Source organism: Sapajus apella, unplaced genomic scaffold, assembly GCF_009761245.1.
Source record: "Sapajus apella isolate SASKATOON/1434 unplaced genomic scaffold, GSC_monkey_1.0 scaffold58, whole genome shotgun sequence".
Lineage (NCBI taxonomy): Eukaryota > Metazoa > Chordata > Mammalia > Primates > Cebidae > Sapajus > Sapajus apella.
This window is the reverse complement of record NW_022436998.1, coordinates 1,237,290-1,252,490: the sequence shown is the minus strand read 5'-3', so window position 1 is coordinate 1,252,490 and position 15,201 is coordinate 1,237,290. Positions and strand designations below refer to the sequence as shown.

Here is a 15,201-nt window from a genome sequence, read left to right as displayed (position 1 = left end):
AGTTAGATTTTTACAGAAAAAGTCTCAATGTAATGTACTGTAATTTACTATGGAATTTTGGCCTCATTTTATAACTTAGAGTCAGTAAGTAAGAAAAAGAAACAGTTCTTTTTTTTTTTCTTTTTTTTTTTCTTTGAGATGGAGTCTCTGTCACCCAGGCTAGAATGCAATGGTGTGATCTTGGCTCACTGCAACCTCCACCTTGCAGGTTCAAGCGATTCTCCTGTTTCAGCCTGCCGGGTACCTGTGACCACAGGTGGGCGTGGAGATGGGGTTTCATCATATTGGCCAGGCTAGTCTTGAACTCCTGACCTCAGGTGATCTGCCCACCTTGGCCTCCCAAAGTGCTGGGATTACAGGTATAAGCCACTGCGCCTGGCCAGAAAGAGTTCTTAAATATGTATTTTAATGAATTTTGACACATGCATACGCTTGTGTAACCACCATCCAATTCAAGGTATAGAACATTTCCATTGTAGAGGGATCTCTTCTGTCTTTCTAATTATTTTTCTACCTCTAAACCCAGAGGAGGCCACTTTGTACATCTTTTATAGGCTGGCTTATTATTTCCTTTCTACTCATCATGTCTATGATACTCATTTATGTTGTTGAGCATATTAGTAACTGGTTTCTTTATGTTATTGACTAGTATTCCATTGAATGAATATTAAAATTCTAATCCATCTCCTTATTGATAGACATTTGGGTTGTTTGGAATTTGTGACTTTTATGAGTAAGGCTGCTATGATCGTTTGTATGCAAGTCCATGTGTAGACATGTTTTCATACTTTTTGCCTGCTTGCCTGGGAATGGAATTGTTGTGTTATAAGGCAAATGTATGTTCATAAGAAAGTACAGATTTTTTTTTCCTAAACGTGTCATTTTATTCTCTCACTAGCAATGTATGAAAATTTCAGCTTACATTGTCAGCATTTGATATTGTTAGTCTTCAATTTCAGTTATTTTATTAGATGAGAAATGATATCTTGTGTGGTTTTTAACTTGCATTTTCCTAATTACTACTGAAGTAGAGTGTATTTTTATATTCTTGATGGTTGTATGTTTTCTTTTGTAAAGTGTCTGTTAATATCTTTCATCAGTCTTATGTGTATTGTATTTTCTCTGTAATAGTTTAGTTATTGAGTAGTGTAATATTAGAAGTTTAGAAGAGAAGTACAGTTCTAATGGTCTTTTCAAAAGTATATGCCTGTTAATCATTTTAATTTGTAAAGGTTATTCTCAGATTTTTATATTTTATTTTTGAGGCAGAGTCTCCTGTCACCTAGGCTGGATTGTAGTGGTTGTGTTCGTGGCTCACTGCAGTCTTGACTTCCTGGACTCAAGTGATCCTCAGCCTCTCGAGTAACTGGGATACAGGCAGCTGCATGCAACCACGCCCAGCTAATTTTTTGTATCTTTTGTAGAGACAGGGTTTCACCATGTTGCCCAGGCTGCTCTTGAACACTTGGACTCAGGTTATCTTCCTGCCTCAGCTTCCCAAAGTGCTGTGATTATAGGATTAGCCACTGTGTCTGGCCTGTTATTATTTTTTTTTAGTGGTTTTTCATTTGTAGAGGGATGGATATATCTCCAGTTTTTAATCCAGATGGAGTCTTATTTTTCTTTACTTAATGACTTGGTAGATTTTGTTAGTCACATTTTCTGATAAATGGTGGCATAAGGCAGCATTTTGTATCAAACTTCTAATTAAACTTTTTTCTTTACAGGATGAAAACTCCTCTTCTACTAATCTCTGTGTAGAAGATCTTCAGAAAAATAAAGAGTCGAATAGTATAATTAAAGATAGATTGTCTCAAACGGTTAGGCAGAATGCGAAATTCTTTTTTGACCCAGTCCGGAAATGTAATGGTCAGCCAGTGCCTTTTCAACAACCAAAGCACTTCACAGGAGGAGTTATGCGATGGTACCAAGTAGAAGGCATGGAATGGCTTAGGGTAATGAATTGTCATAATAAAAGATACTGATTTATTTCTATAGTAGCGTAGTAATGTGATGTACCACAACTTGAGTCATTTCTATCATGTTTCACTATTATATATTTGTGTGTGCATACTTACTTTCTAATTTCTTTACCCTGAATTTTTAGAAGTGGAAATTACCTTGTTAAAGCTTCCAACACTTTTATGGCTTTGATAAAGGAGTTTTCACAGTGTTGTTATAATTTATGGTGTTTTTAACGTAATTCTCATCTTTGGGTATGTTTTTTTTAAAAAAGAAATAAACTATCATAACCCTGTAGGTGTTTATATCCGAGTTTAAATGCAGTATCTATTATTTTGTCTAGATGCTTTGGGAAAATGGAATTAATGGCATTTTAGCAGATGAAATGGGATTGGGAAAGACAGTTCAGTGCATTGCTACAATTGCATTGATGATTCAGAGAGGAGTACCAGGACCTTTTCTTGTCTGTGGCCCATTATCTACACTTCCTAACTGGATGGCTGAGTTCAAAAGATTTACACCAGATGTAAGACATGCTTCCTTATGTTAAAATTATAATTTTACATGTTTTCTTCTGCTTTGTTGTTGTAGGAATTAAATTGTAGAACTCCTATAATTATATTGGTTCCTGTGTAATTATTGCATCTGATTTGACTTAATATGCTGAATACCCTAATTTAAATTTATATAGAATAGGTTTTGGAAATCTCTGACATCTTTCCTGAAATATTCCCAAATGATTTTCAAAGCATTGGTTAATTTGATTTAACTGAGACAGACTTAGGTAGAAATTTTATTTAAAATTCTTCTTCTTCTTCACTTGATGTTAGCCTAAAGGCTGAGAAGTGAGTTTTCTGTTTTGTTTTGTTTTGTTTTTTTTTTTTAACTTTTTTTCTGTACATATTGTCGTCTGCAATTTTTTTCTTTTTTTTTTTTGAAATGGAGTCTCTGTTGCCCAGGCTGGAGGGCAGTGGTGTAATCTTGGTTCACTGAAACCTCTGCCTCCCATGTTGAAGCAATTCTTGTGTGCCAGCCACCTGAGTAGCTGGGACTACAAGCATGTGCCACTGTGCCGAGCTAATTTTGTATTTTTAGTAGAGACGGGGCCTTGTCATGTTGGCCAGCTGGTCTTGAACTTCTGGCCTGAAGATATTCGCCCACCTTGGCCTCCCAAAATGCTGGGATTATAGGTGTGAGCCACTGTGCCCCTAGTGCCCAGCCCTTCTGCGCATTTTTGCCTCATGAGAAATATATATATTCTAGAAGTAGCGTCACTGTCTGTCTCATTTTATATATCATTATTATTTTTTGAGATGGTTTCTTGCTCTCTCACCAGGATGGAGTGCAGTGGCACGGTCTCAGCTCATTGCAGCCTCTGCTTCCCAAGTTCAAGCAATTCTTCTGCCTCAGCCTCCCAAGTAGCTGGGGTTACAGGTGTGCACCACCACACCCGACTAATTTTGTAGTTTTTAATAGAGATGGGGTTTCTTCATGTTGGTCAGGCTGGCCTCGAACTCGTCACCTCAACTGATTCGCCCTCCCCACCTTGGTTTCCCAAAGTGCTAGGATTACAGGCATGAGCCATCCTGCCCAGCCCGTATATTTGTTTTTCTGGCTATATATTTTTTAAAGACAGGATGTTTCTCTGTCACCCAGAGTGGAGGGCAGTGGTGCCATTCTGGCTCATTGTGGCCTTTACCTCCCAGGTTCATACGAGCCTGCCTTCTCACACCCCTGAGTAGCTCATGTGAACTCTCACCTCACCCCACTGGGTGAGTAGCTGGCACTACAGTTGCGTATCATCACACCCAGCTAGTTTTTGTATTTTTTATAGAAATGAGATTTCTCCATGTTGCCCAGGTTGATCTTGAACTACTCCTGGACTTTATAGATTTGCCTGCCTTGGCTTTCCAAAGTGCTGGGATGACAGGTGTGAGCCATTGTGATAGGCCTGACTTTTTTTTTTTTTTTTTAGTTTTTTCTGTAGTAATTCAATGATTTGTTAGAATTACTTGGCTTATTTTGTTATAGAAAAATAGAACTAAAATTTTAAAAAATTTTCTCAGAATGATTCCTATGTTCCAAATAATCGATATTTATGTTTCCTTCTTAAGTTTGTTATAAATCCATATACAATTTTCCAGATCCCTACTATGTTATATCATGGAACCCAGGAGGAACGTCAAAAATTGGTAAGGAATATTCACAAACGGCAAGGGACTCTGCAGATTCATCCTGTGGTGGTTACATCATTTGAAATAGCCATGAGAGACAGAAATGCATTACAGGTACAAATGGTCTGGTTTCTTTGTAATATATAAAGCATGTTTTTCTTAATTTATACTGCTTTCTTACCATTCGGAAGCATTTGTTTAATTTTTTTGTTGTTGAAGGAATAGATTCTATTGAGCATATATGCCTGTCAAACCTGCAAGCTTATATTAACAGAGTGATTGGGATGAAGAGTGTCGTTTGTAACAATATAATTAAAGCTTATGGCAGTTTAACCTATGGCTATAATACCATTTTAATATCTTAGAATCATCCAGAAATAGACCTAATCTCTGAAGATATTACAGATATATTTGTGACAGGTTCTTTGAATATATGGAATTTACCTATCCTTTGTATTTTAATCAAATAAGAGTATTTGAAGACAAGTTGCTTTTAGACTATCTTATTGGACTTTTGGTAAAATTTTCATTTCTGTTTTTCCTGATGTTCTAGCTATTTACTTATTAATTGTCCAGTTAGCGTAACAATTGGAAAATTGACCTTTCTTCTTTTGTGCCTTCTGTTAATTCATTTATTGGTGTTTTGAGCTTCTTCCTTCCTGCTCAACCTCATTCATTTTTCTCTTTACTGCTTTGTTTTTCCTTTCTCTGACCGTGTGAGAACACTGCTTAGTGTAGTCCCCTTAGGTTTGTCTTGCTTGTTGGGAGATAGGAAAGTACTTAATGGTTTCAGTATAAAATCTCAAAACACATAAGTCATAAATGGAATAATTATGGCTTGTGTAATTATGACCAGTATTGTCAGGTTTTGCATGTGTGCTGGTAAAACTTTGGAATATGATTTGCGGAAGTCTTAGCTCAGGAGTTTAGCAAAGTTTATGAATGTAAACTCCAGGCGGGGCATGGAGGCTCATGCTGGTAATTCCAGTACTTTGGGAGGCTGAGACAGGCAGATCCCTTGAATTCCAGACCAGCCTGGCCAATATGGCGAAACTCTGTCTCTATTAAAAATGTAAAAATTAGCTGGATGTCGTGGTGTACGTCTGTAATCCCAGCTCCCTGCTGAGGCATAAGGATTCCTTGAACCCGGGAGGTGGAGGTTGCAGTGAGCTGAGATTGTGCTGCTGCACTCCAGTCTGGGCTACAGAGAGACTCTGTCTCAAAAAAAAACCAGTAACTGGTTTTGTGGAAGACAAGTTTTCCATGGACCATGGGGATGGTTTTGGGATGATTGAAGTGCATTACAATTATTGTGTACTTTATTCTTAGTATAAAATTGTAATAATATATAATGAAATAAAAGGGCTGTGCATAGTGGCTCACACCTGTAATCCTAGCAGTTTGGGAGGCCGAGGCGTTCAGATCATTTAAGGTCAGAAGTTTGAGACCAGCCTAGCCAATATGGTGAAACCCCGTCTCTAGAAAATACATAAAAATTAGCCAGGCATGGTGGCATGTTCCTGTAATCCCAGCTCCTCAGAAGGCTAGAACAGAAGACTTGCTTGAACCTGGAAGGTGAACGTTGCAGTGAGCTGAGATCACACCACTGTACTACAACCTGGGCAACCAAGCGAGATTATAATTATAATAATTATACAATTCACCATAGTGTAGAATCAGTGGGAGCCCTGAGCTTGTTTTCCATCTAGGGATGATGGGAGACAGTGACAAATCATCAGAAATTAGATTTTATAACGGGCACACAACCTAGATCCCTTGGATGTGCAGTTCACAGTAGGGTTCATGCTTCTGTGAGAATCTGTTGCCTCCTGATCTGACAGGAGGAGGAGCTCAGGCCTTAATTGGAGCAGTGGGGAGCTGCTGTAAATCCAGATGAAGCTTCCGTCACTAACAGCCTGCTATGTGGCCTGGTTCCTAACAGGTCATGAACCCCTACGGGTCTGTGGCCTAGGGGTTGGGGACTCCATATTTTCTTTACAATGAAAGTAATATATACCGATTTTTTCTTTTTCTTTTTTTTTTAACAAAGGGTAGTGTACAGGAAGATGTAAAAGCACCTGTAATTCTACCTGAGAACTACTTTTACAGTAAATAACTACAGCTAACATGTATATAATTTACACATATGATCATACTATACATTCACTACCCTGCTCCCTCCCAAGACAGGGTCTAACTTTGTCACCCAGGCTGAAATTCTGTGGCACGATCTCAGCTCACTGTAGATTAAACCTCTGGCTCAAGTGATCCTCCCACCTCAGTCTCCTGAGTAGCCCGGACTATAGGCATGCATCACCACACCTGACTAATTTTCGTATTTTCTGTAGAGATACGGCGTCAAACTCATGAGCTCAAGCCATCCACCTGCCTAAGCATCCCAAAGTGCTGGGAGTACAGGTGTGAGCCACTGCTCCCAGCCTGCATTCACTCTTGCAACTTGTGTTTTCTACTCAGCAAAATAACACGAAGACCCTTCTAATTTGTTTTCCCTACCCATCCTGTAATGAAATAGTAGCTTTCTTGTTCATTTCATTTGCCAGTGGCTAGAAACTTCCAAGTTTCCCATTTCACTGAGCTTGTGTTATCATTTCAAGGGTCTTAGCTTTTGGTCGTAATGGGAGTGTGAGGTTCTAGGGCCCTTGTTGCTGAGTGCAAGCCAAAGTAACTGAGTTCATTTGCTAATTTTGTTTTCAGTTTCCTCATCATTTGTTTCCTTGTTTTCTTTTCTCTCATCTACCTACTATAAAAGGATATAAACGTGTGTGTGTGTGTGTGTGTATTTTCTTTTTTAGACAGTCTCGTTTTGTCAGCCAGCCTAGAGTGCAGTGGCATGATCTTGGCTCACTGCAACCTCCGTCTCCCGGGCTCAAGTGATTCTCCTGCCTCAGCCTCCTGAGTAGCTGGGATAACAGGCGTGTGTCGCCACACCCAGCTAATTTTTGTATTTTTAGTAGAGACAGGGTTTCACTGTATTGGCCGGGCTGGTCTCAAACTCCTGACTTCAGGTAATCTGGCTGCCTTGGCCTCCCAAAGTGTTGGAATTACAGGCATGAGCCACTGTGCCCGGCCAAGGATATTTTATATTTTTATCTGGTATTTTTTAGATAGGTGTCTTAACAGTGAAAGATAATTCAGGTTTTCTGGTTTACCATATTACCAGGAAAATAAATCCCTTTCTAGTTATTTTAATAAAGAAGATATAATATTATACATTTTTTTCATTCTGTTGGGATATATAAAGTAAAATGCAAAACATTCTCTGTACTCTTGTCAATTTGTCAGTCCCATTATTCAAGTATACTTATATTTTTCAGCTTGGTATTTACATTTCCAGAAATAGTTCTGTATGTTAATTTATTAAATAATTTATTAAAATACAGAAATATTTATTACAATTTATTGTAATAAATTTATATTTTCACAGAAAGTCATTCACTTTCATAATTTATTATAAATTTTCCTGATTAAGATACATTAGAAATCACAGATATTAAAATGAGAAAGTTAAATTTTCATGACAACTTTATGGAAGTAGATGACTTTCTGTGAAAATATAAATTGCTTAAAGAAGGGAAAATTTTAGTACCATTTCATGTTTCAGAGCATATGAAACTAATAAAAGGTCTCACTTTTTGGTAGTCTAGTGTAACATTAATATAAAAAGTGGGAAGACATTAGAAATGAAAGCTATGACTGCATTGACTAAGGTGTGAATGGGGAAATCTTAAATTCAGAATAGGTGGAGTTCAAACTTTATTGCATATTGAAGTAGGGCTCTTCCAGGAACATAATTATCTGTCAGTTTTAGGAATCCTCATAAGTGGATCAAATAAAAACATGATCATCTCAGTAGTCAGTAGTTACTGAAATACATTTGATAAAATTCAACAGCCATTTCTCATAATAGCGGTTTTACTTTTAGAATTCTTGTTAGAAAAATTGTGAGATAATTGTTTAAACATTTTTTTCCTCAATTCTTTTTCTAGCATTGCTATTGGAAATACTTAATAGTAGATGAAGGACACAGGATTAAGAATATGAAGTGCCGTCTAATCAGGGAGTTAAAACGATTCAATGCTGATAACAAACTTCTTTTGACTGGTACTCCCTTGCAAAACAATTTATCAGAACTTTGGTCATTGCTAAACTTTTTGTTGCCAGATGTATTTGATGACTTGAAAAGGTGGGTAAGCCAGATATTTAATAATGATTTAACCTCAGAAATCTGTGCTCTTAGTTAAAATTAGTTTCTTTTCAGTCGCTGAATTAAAATGCCAGTAATTTGACAAGTTCTTTGTGGTGTATATTGTATGTTCCACTTCTGCCACAAATTATGTGAGAGCAGATTAAGAAAAGATTATTTAAAACTTATTTTCATTGATTAAAGGAGGATTATTGAGTGCTACTTAAAGATAATATTTTCATAACAAGGTTCTTTTATGTGTATTTTAAGATGCATTTTTCTTATATCCTTATGAAACAACCAGGGACAATAGAGTTGTTAAATTATTTTCTATCTCACATAAAAGAAAACTGAGGTGTGAAGTTGTTACAAGATAAGACCAATTAGTTAGCACCAGAACCAAAGTTAAAACAAAGATCTCCCAATGTCAACATAGTGTTTCAATTCTGGAAACTATGTTTGAATCTTAGCTTATATAATAAAACCAGAAATAAAAACAGTTTCAGAAAGCAATTAGTAGCTTCAGAATGGAGGAGGAGATAATGTTAACATAATTTAAAACTGAATACAACGGAAATATAATAACCTGGGCAAAAAAAAGTAATTTATACTTGTCATCAATGAAGGAAGTAAGCTAATTGGATGTGGAAAAATAATTTTTAATTTTGGGAATTTATTTCAAATCTGGTTACCAAATGGTGGCCTCAAGCCAGGCTACTTTATTGTGACTCTGGGCACTTTTATTGAAGGACAAGAATTCCAGGTCCTGTGCAGACATTCTGAGTTACAGTATCGAGGTGGGAGTTGAGAATCTGAATTTTTTGAACACGCTTTGGTGATCCAAGTTTGGGAACATCTGGTCTACTGCATAAATGTTACTAATATTTTCCACAATTGGTTATAATGTTATCCACTATATGTTATTAATCTGCATGCTCGTACATAATTACTCATTAAAATATATACATTTTTAACATTGGGAAGGAATAAGCATGTATAATATTATTGTCCGGTGGATCAAGCCTGTAATCCCAGCACTTTGGGAGGCCGAGGCGGGTGGATCACGAGGTCAAGAGATCGAGACCATCCTGGTCAACATGGTGAAACCCCGTCTCTACTAAAAATATAAAAAATTAGCTGGGCATGGTGGAGCGTGCCTGTAATCCCAGCTACTCAGGAGGCTGAGGCAGGAGAATTGCCTGAACCCAGGAGGCGGAGGTTGCGGTGAGCCGAGATCGCGCCATTGCACTCCAGCCTGGGTAACATGAGTGAAACTCCGTCTCAAAAAAAAAAAAAAAAATTATTGTCGAGTTATGTATATGTTGAATTTTAAAACATTTATTTTAGTGGGCCATACTTAATACTGATTGAGAAAAATCGTATGACTTTTTTTTCAGAGAGAGTTCTCACTTTTGTAATGTAAAATTATAAATGTGTACTTTAATCTTATTTGATTTTTATACTACTGTACTATTGTTAATCTATAAATCAGAAAAGCGTTCCCTTTAAGCTCACAGTTCTTGATTGTTGGTTCAAAAAATACAATCACTTTATCTTTGTTGTTTGAATGTGTTATTTTTCATTATAACTTTAAAAAATTGCACCTAAAAGATAAGGTGCAAAAATACCACGTTTCAGTATCACAGATTATTAGTGTAAATGATAAATCATGTGTCATGTTGACGTAATTGAATTTATGTGATTGGTTAACTTAAACATTTTTCTCTTCCAGCTTTGAGTCTTGGTTTGACATCACCAGTCTTTCTGAAACTGCTGAAGATATTATTGCTAAAGAAAGAGAACAGAACGTATTGCATATGCTGCACCAGGTTTTCCATGTTTTCTTATTCTGTTTACTATAAGCTCTATAGAGTATAAAAGGAACTCTGGAGATCACCTGTCTAACCCTTTGTAGTAGAGATTTGAAAAACGAAAGTCCTCCTACATTTAAATTACTTCTTTGTCCTTTCTTCCCCGAGAGGTTACATGGTTTTATGACAAAACTCAAGTGCTTACTTAAGTTTGGTCCTTTTCAGATAGTGTACTCATTTTACCCCTAATGGTTACTGATATGTTTGTCAACCAAAAAACAAAAATGTGGTTTTTATGCAGTGTTTGCCAATAATACTTATAATTTACATCCTTGCGTGCCTGCTATTTTTATTGTTTCCTGTAGTTCCTACCCCATCCTACCTATCTTTAATTTAGAGAAACATCATCTTTCAAAGGTCATCTAGTCATGTAAGCCTGAAAAACTTTCAGTTGTGGTTTAGCAATTCTGTTCAAAGCCTTTATAGTTTTTTTCTGATATTAAAGATACTTGCTCATGAGAAAAATGTGAAGCAGTAGAGAAGTGAAAAGTAGAAATAGCACTTCCTCTTCAAATACTTCCTAGCAGTGTATATGGAATGATTATGTTGTGTTTTATGACAATCCAGTCCCTTTTCTGTCTTTGTATAACACGTGTGTTTTTTCTGTATTTTATGAAGAAAAAGGTTTTAAAAATAAAATTGCACCTTAAAATAGTCTTTTGAACAATTATTAGGAAATTATTTTCCTTTTACTACTTGTAGATTTAAATCAGTGGTTTTTAATGGCTGCTTATTATCCCATTGTCCTGTTCTACTATAGTTAATTAGCTCTTCCTCTTTTCAAACTTTTCTACAATATAAACAAGATTAAAGTATATATACTTAAAACTACATTTTTGCCCATTTCTGCTATTTCCTTAGAAAAGAATTCTAAGATATATGTCAGAGTTTAGAGATGAGAACTCTTTTGAAGGCAAATTGGCCTTCAGAAAGGATTTATATATAACATACATCCATATGAAAATACTACTCAAGCTTCATACCAATTTTAAGGTTAGAAGTCCTTTACAGTGTGCTGCAGAGATTAAAAAGGATGATTATTTCTGAATTGAGATGTTTGTTATACTCTTCTTGATATTTTAAAATGTAAAAGTTAAATTATTGACTGTAGTCAACCTTGTTGTGCGACCAAATACTAGGTCTTACTCATTATTTCTATTTTTTTGTACTCATTAAAAAAAAAAAATTCAAAATTTGTATTTATTTTTATTTTTTTCCCTTTTGAATGGTGCTGATAAAACCTCTTTCTAAAAGTGGTGGACTATAACTAAAACTAAGCCCTAAGAAATACAAATACTACCTTTATATTTTTACTTTTAAACTTATTTGAGATAGATTCTTAAGAGTTTTTAAAAGAATAGTAAATTCTGAAATGCTGTGGACAAATACTGTGAATTTATCATTTGGTGGTCTGATCTGGGAGGATTTCAAGAAGATATTTTAATTTCACCTTTTGAGATTTAATAGTATTTATATAGGAAGTCAAAAGATAAGATAAACAAGTATGTGGGGACAGTATTTTCTGAAAAAATAAGAATGTATAATACTCGTATTTTTCTGTTTGTGTTTTAATTTTAGATTTTAACACCTTTCTTATTGAGAAGACTAAAGTCTGATGTTGCTCTTGAAGTTCCTCCTAAACGAGAAGTAGTTGTTTATGCGCCACTTTCAAAGAAACAAGAGATCTTTTATACAGCCATTGTGAACCGTACAATTGCAAACATGTTTGGATCCAGTGAGGTATAGCATGGATTTGAAATGTACTGTAAATGAAACTTGACATATAAAATTTCTTTTTTTTTTTTTGAGGCAAGATCTAGCTCTGTTGCCCTGGCTGGAGTGCAATGGCACAATCACTGCTCACTGCAGCCTTTACCTGCCTGGCTAAATATTTTGTATTTTTTTGGTAGAGACTGGGGTTTTGCCATGTTGCCCAGGTTGGTCTCAGACTCCTGGGCTCAAGCAGTCCGCCCACCTTGGCCTTACAAAGTACTGGGATTACAGGTGTTAGCAATTGCGCCTGGCCTAGATACCAGTTTTAATGGTCCCTTGTTCGTTTTCAGGACCTGGATGAATTTCTAACTGGGGTTTAAGGTATAAGGCTAATGGCAAAAGTTGTTTCCTAGTATCTACAGTCCTGCTAAAATTTAAGTGATAATCCATGTATTAATTGCTTTACAGTCATCTGGAATGCTTATTAAAAATTTAGATTTCTTTACAGATTAATCATGGTTTCTCGGGATAAACTTGGAAAAGCATTTTTAACAAACACACAGTTATTTGAGAATCCCTGTAGTAAGGACTTGGCAACTAGGCTGATCTCCAAATGTACAGGTTGAGCATCCGAAATTTGAATTGCTACAAAATTAGAAACTTTTTGAGTGCCGATATGACACTAAAAGGAAATGCTCATTGGAGCATTTTTATTTTCTTGTTAGGGACATTCAACCTGTAGTTTCCTTATGGAAGGTTATTGATAACCAAAAGGATTAATAATCAATGTGATTATTATTATTCATTACTCACCATATTATAAGAGACAGAGGTGGGATGTTATTATCATGTAACTGAAGGAAACCCGTAAGTTTTGTTTAACTGTCTAGTTTTTTTATTGTACACTATGGACATATATATTTTCTTCTAAAAATATTTATCATCATGCATTTTTAAAAAATAGGACCACCAGACTCTCTTCTCCTTTTTATTATTAAAATTTAAGGAAGGGTCTAGCTTTTTATTTACAAATTTACAGTACTTGTCTGTTAATCACCAATTCCATGTAGTGTTAAACCAGTCTAAAGAAATACCTTCTGTAGTGCACATTTCTGGATCCATATTTCACCTTTTTTTTTTTTTTTTTTTTAATTGAGATGGAGTCTCACTCTATCACCCAGGCTGAAGTGCAATGGCGCAATCTTGGCTCACTGCAACCTCCGCCTCCCAGGCTCAAGCGATTCTCTTGCCTCAGCCTCCTGAGTAGCTGGGATTACAGGCGCGTGCCACTGCACCCAGCTAATTTTTGTATTTTTAGTAGAGACGGGGTTTCAATATCTTGGCCAGGCTGGTCTTGAACTCCTGACCTCGTGATCCACCCGCCTCGGTTTCCCAAAGTGCTAGGATTACAGGCATGAGCCACCTCGCCCGGCTGTTTTCCATATTTCATCTTTAAGGCGTTAAATCCTTTTGTGTAAGTTCAAAGTAGTTTTATATACCCTTTATTTTTCTCTATTGAGATATGAAGGCACTTGCTCTTTCAGATACTGTCATCCATCGTAAAATTAAACAAATTTCCTACAACATTTGAATTTCTAGCCATTATGTACATAAAAGTATGCCTTAAATTTTGTTTATATTTAGACCCTAAGGAAATAGCTTTATAAACTGACTTTCCTTTAATTGGTTCCCTTTTAGAAAGAAACAGTTGAGTTAAGTCCTACTGGTCGACCAAAACGGCGAACTAGAAAATCAATAAATTACAGCAAAATAGATGATTTCCCTAATGAATTGGAAAAATTGATGAGTCAAATACAGCCAGAGGTGGACCGAGAAAGGTTTGAATTTGAAAATGAATTAAGTATTCTTTAAACTGTGGTCATCTTTTGCGTATCTCATATATATGCATTATTTGTTTTGGTAGAACTGTTGTGGAAGTGAATATCCCTGTAGAATCTGAAGTTAATCTGAAGCTGCAGAATATAATGATGCTACTTCGCAAATGTTGTAATCATCCATATTTGATTGAGTATCCTATAGACCCTGTTACACAAGAGTTTAAGGTGAGTACTCTTTAGTATTAATTTACTGTTTGATTTCTATAGCTTTTATATTGGTGGAAAGTGTTATTTTGTTTTGATTATCATTATTAGAAATAAATATGGTGCTATTTGTCAGGAAAATTGTAATACTTCAGTAAGCTGAGACAGTCCTCTCCCCGAAATTTCAGAGAACCTTATCGGGGTTAGAATAATGGTTACTTTATGTGAGCAACAATGGTGACTTTCTATGAGCAACTAGTTTTTTAAATTTTTAAATTATTTATAGAGACAGGGTCTTGCCATGTTTCTTAGGCTGGTCTCAAATTCCTGGTTTCTTAGGCAATCCTGCCTCAGCCTGTTTCATGTGAACAGCTAAGAATTCTTAATTTAGTAAAGTAGTTGATTTGTATTCTGCATATTTACTTGCTGTATTTTAGAGAGAGTGGTCTTTTTACTGTTTCTTCTATCATTAATATTTGGCTTATCAGAATCAGCCTGGTTGCTCATTGCTTGATGATCAACAGATCTTCATGGAAGAAAACCAGTTTTGATTTGGAGGTTTTCAAATTAAGTAAATGAAGTTGCTTTCTTGGGTAGTAGTTGGAAAGATAGGATAATATTAAAATAAATCAATTCTCAGTAACCCTCTATAACCCTTGTTTCAAAGTAGTTTACAGTAGGCTTTTCCAGTCCTGGCAATATTGACATTTTGGGTCAGATAATTCTTTCTTAGGTAATATCCTGTGCACTTAGAACATTTAGCAGCATCCCTGTCTTCTACCCACTAGATGTCAGTAGTATCCACTAACCTCAGTTGTGACAACTAAAAATTTTGCTGCCACTGCCAAATATATCCTGGGGATAGGTGGAGGGTAAAATTGTCCCCATTTGAGAACCACTGCTCTACATCTTTATTAGAGTAAGAAAGAAGAAAAAATTTTGCTGTGCAAATGAAAGTAGATCTCTGATGAGGTAATTTCACCGGACGGTGAAAAAGTCTTTATCCACAATATTTAGATTACTTAGCAGCTCCTGTGTTTTCTCTTAATTTTTGGCAAGAATTCTAGCAGCAGTTTTCATGTATGTTTAGTTGGAAATTACTCAATTATAAAGAATAAACCTGAATATGTACTCAGTAAGATTGAACTTAATTGTTCTCTTTCACAACGACTTTGAGAGAGGTATGTTGAGGTTAGATCAAAGTTATATTTGTACTTAATTTTGTTTTTGTGAAA

The 15,201-nt window shown here is 35.8% G+C and overlaps 1 protein-coding gene across 3 annotated transcripts in view; it reads left to right on the top strand.

Moving 5' to 3' along the window:
* The window catches only part of HELLS (helicase, lymphoid specific), a 49,839-nt gene that overhangs the window by 23,831 nt on the left and 10,807 nt on the right, over positions 1-15,201 (top strand). The window contains exons 8-16 of one of the 3 annotated variants that reach the window (XM_032245659.1): positions 1,728-1,955; positions 2,306-2,488; positions 4,107-4,250; positions 8,144-8,340; positions 10,073-10,169; positions 11,073-11,204; positions 11,790-11,951; positions 13,623-13,762; positions 13,849-13,987. In XM_032245659.1, the coding sequence (XP_032101550.1) occupies positions 1,728-1,955; positions 2,306-2,488; positions 4,107-4,250; positions 8,144-8,340; positions 10,073-10,169; positions 11,073-11,204; positions 11,790-11,951; positions 13,623-13,762; positions 13,849-13,987 (1,422 nt within the window). Of the gene's footprint in view, positions 1-1,503; positions 1,956-2,305; positions 2,489-4,106; positions 4,251-8,143; positions 8,341-10,072; positions 10,170-11,072; positions 11,205-11,789; positions 11,952-13,622; positions 13,763-13,848; positions 13,988-15,201 lie in introns of those variants that run through there. The other 2 variants (XM_032245660.1, XM_032245658.1) reach the window with 2 other exon arrangements.